Source organism: Chaetura pelagica, unplaced genomic scaffold (genome assembly GCF_000747805.2).
Source record: "Chaetura pelagica isolate M959 unplaced genomic scaffold, ChaPel_1.0 scaffold67, whole genome shotgun sequence".
Lineage (NCBI taxonomy): Eukaryota > Metazoa > Chordata > Aves > Apodiformes > Apodidae > Chaetura > Chaetura pelagica.
In genome coordinates, this window is record NW_009954107.1 from 885,915 (window position 1) to 889,184 (window position 3,270).

Here is a 3,270-nt window from a genome sequence, read left to right on the forward strand (position 1 = left end):
CTGTTTGTGTCTTTTCCTCTGAGGTATCGCACAGGCCTGTGGAGAAATTCCTCACAGATCTCTTGAGCCAGAGGAGCCAAGTGAGGGCAAGGACATGGCAACATTGCCCACAACTGCTCTGCCGCCACAGAGTGTTTCCAGGCAGCCTCTCCATGTGTCTGGTTTTTTTATATCTTTGTTTATTTTCCTGGTAGGAAGCTGCTTCTGGGGCCGTGTGACAGCTCCGCCTCCTGCTCCTGTGGCTCTGGTCCCAGCACCCTCCTCTTGCTGCTGCTGCTGCAGTGGGAAAAGGCAGAGCTGGTACAAGCAGCTCCGCTTCCCCAGTAGAGATCAAGGCTCGGGGCAGGAGGCTGGGAGGCAGCGATGGAGCTTCTACAGGGATCTGTGGGGGCACCCCAGCTGCTGAATTTGGGGGCTGGGGTTGTCGCTCTGTTGTTGACAGTTGTGGCCATGCGATGCCTGCCTTCCCTGATGGATTACTGGAGGATGTGGAGGGTGATGAAGCCGATTCCAGGTGTCAGCCCCTGCTATCCTGTGCTGGGAAATGCTCCACTCTTCGAGCAGGAAGGAGAGGGTAAGGGCAGCTTCTGCCATAGCCCATCTGTGAGGTCTGTGGTGGGTGGGGCTTTGCTGGAGGAGCCAGCGCTTTGGGTGGTCAAGCTGGGGGGGTGGGGAGTGTTGTAGGGCAAGTCATGTGCTTTAGGTCTCTCTGGGGCTGTGGGCGACCTGCAGAGGGGTAACTGTATGAGATGTGGACAGTGGAGGGGAAAGGAGCTGCCTAAATGCAGGGTTATTATCAGTCAAAGATTAGCTAGAGGGTCAGTCTGGCAGTGGCTTCCAGATGCTGTTGCTGGACTTGGCCTCATTTCCAGATATTGGTGAGGCAGAGCATGAACACTGTGGAAAGTTTTTGGGAGAGGGGGGTGTGCTGAGTACTCCTGCAGGAAGTGCTGTTTCACGAGGAAGAACGCTGTGTCCCTATGGCTATTAACTGCCATCAAAACAATGCTTCTAGCTTGGGAAGAAAAAAACTGTAAACAATGATCTTCCCACAAGTGAGCACGTGCAAGGGATTTCAGCATGCTGAGTTGCAGGCTTGATTTTGGAATAAGCTGTGCCTTAGATTTTCATGTTAAGTACCAAAAAAACCCTTGCTGCATGTTTACAGTACATCCCTCAAAGCAAACTTTTTTGTGCTCACATTGCTCAATAGTACCTTCTTTTTGCCAGGTGTTTGAGAGAGCACAAACGTGCTACATGTTCCCTTTCTGTTAGGTACTCATCTTTGCAAGAGGAGCACATTTCTTTAGGAATCTGTGGTATGAAGGTGGCTCTGCTTGTCCTATCAGTCAACCAGCAGACTCTTCTGGGTGTGTTTGTGATGCCTATGTATGCCAGTCTGCTCTGTGCACACGTGTTCCTGGCTCTGCTGCCAGGTGTGCTGCTAGAACAGAGTGCAACTGGGTCATGGGAGTGTGGCGAAGCCAAGGATGACTGCAGCGTGGGTGCGCACATTGCCCAGTGCTGACACATGCTGAGGTGTGGTCCCTCTGTTCACAAGGGTACAAGCTCACGTTTCCTTTGGATCCAACCCTATATCTCAATACAGGTATGAGAGATCTTTGGTGGAAGCAAGGGCAAGCAGGTTTTCCTGAAGCTGACATTGGGTAAACAGTAACTGGATCATAGTGAGGATGTAAATTTAAGCCTGACTGACATAAATGTTTTTTGTTTTGTTTTTTTTATTTTTCCTTTGCTTTCTTCTTTTTTAATGTTCTTAAATAAAATAGAATAGAAAAAAACCCCAAACTGAAAAAAGCCTACATTGTTTCTCTCTCCAGAAAGCAATTTCATGGATGCTCTTATGTTCTATGGAGTCTCATAATTTCTGTTGTTAGCAGGAGTCACATAGCCTGCATGCTTCAGTTAGGCTATGCCCATCCATCTTTGTTCTTGTTTATTTATGTAAAAATTAGTGAAGTTCATAGTTTATAATGCTTTTCATTAAAAATGTGACCAAAAATAAATCCAGTTTTTAGAAAAAAGGATAAGGTTTTATATTATCTGATGGTGATTTTATTTATTGATATCAGGAGACAAATGCTGGAAAATCATGTTATTTTAATCATGGTGATGTTAGGAATTAAGTATTTTTAAAACACCAAAATAATCTGACACTCTTAAGCCTTTTGGTTGAGGTGTCATTAGAACTTTGCCTAAGACTAGGGAATGTTCTGTTTGGGTATCTATTAGGAAACTAAGGGGGTTTTTGTTTGTTTGTTTATTGTGTTATTTTTCCCTTAGATTTGAGGACCTTTGAATTTTCAACTCTGTGGAGTTGAAAATACAATTACGCCCTCCCTTGGAGTCATTTATTGTTTAATTTGGTTTCTGAAAGGGCAGAATGAACCTGCTTGTCCTCTGTGATGAGAACTGGGTATGTGAGCAAGGGAAGAACAGTAGATGGTGATTAATTTAATCCAGTAAAGTCTTTTATACCATCTCCCGTCTTCTGGATAGTTAAAGTGACAAGATGTGTACTGGGTAAGTGGATAATCATAGAAACATTTCATCATCTATCCACCTAGTTACTTCCTCATAGAAGGGTATAAGGTTGGTCAAACATGACTTTCCCTTGGTAAAACCATGTTGACTGGTCTTAATGACGCTTTCAACCTTAATATGCCTAGAGATAGTGCCAAGGACAAGTTGTTCCATCACCTTTCCAGGGATGGGGGTGAGGCTGACTGGTATATAGGGACCCAGGTCCCCCTTTTTGTAGACTGGAGTGACATTTGCTATCCTCCAGTCCTCAAGCACCTCTCCTGTTGCCCATAACTTACCAAAGATGATGGAGAGTGGCCTAGCAATGACCTCCGCTGTCACGATCCGTGACCTATTATGTCTCCTTATTGGAGTGTATTAACTTATCAGGATTTGCTGAGAGATCCACACGTGGGTATCGCCTCACACAGAGGATACAGGAACTTATGTCCTGACTTTTTTGAGTGAATAACTCGCTCAGTGCTTACTAAATTTCTAACAACAGCAAGGTTTATTGTGGGGAAAACAAAGCAATTTGGGGCAGGAGGTTCAAAAGGAGTGATTACAACACATTAAACATATATGGGTACACCTTAGTTACACATCTTATTCACGTGAGGGAAGCAGAGGGGAGGGATTTGCCCGAATGGCTGGATTATATTTTCCCCTATAAACTGGGGTAGCCGGAATTGTCTCACCACGGCAGTGCAGGTTCGATGAGCTGGG

General features: G+C 45.3%; 1 protein-coding gene across 1 annotated transcript in view; it reads left to right on the forward strand.

Moving 5' to 3' along the window:
- Positions 1-363: 363 nt before the first annotated feature.
- Positions 364-3,270, forward strand: part of LOC104393017 (cytochrome P450 4V2) — a 17,255-nt gene continuing 14,348 nt past the window's right edge. Inside the window, exon 1 of the mRNA XM_010002468.1 lies at positions 364-574. Coding sequence (XP_010000770.1) covers positions 364-574 — 211 coding nt within the window. The remainder of the gene's footprint in view (positions 575-3,270) is intronic.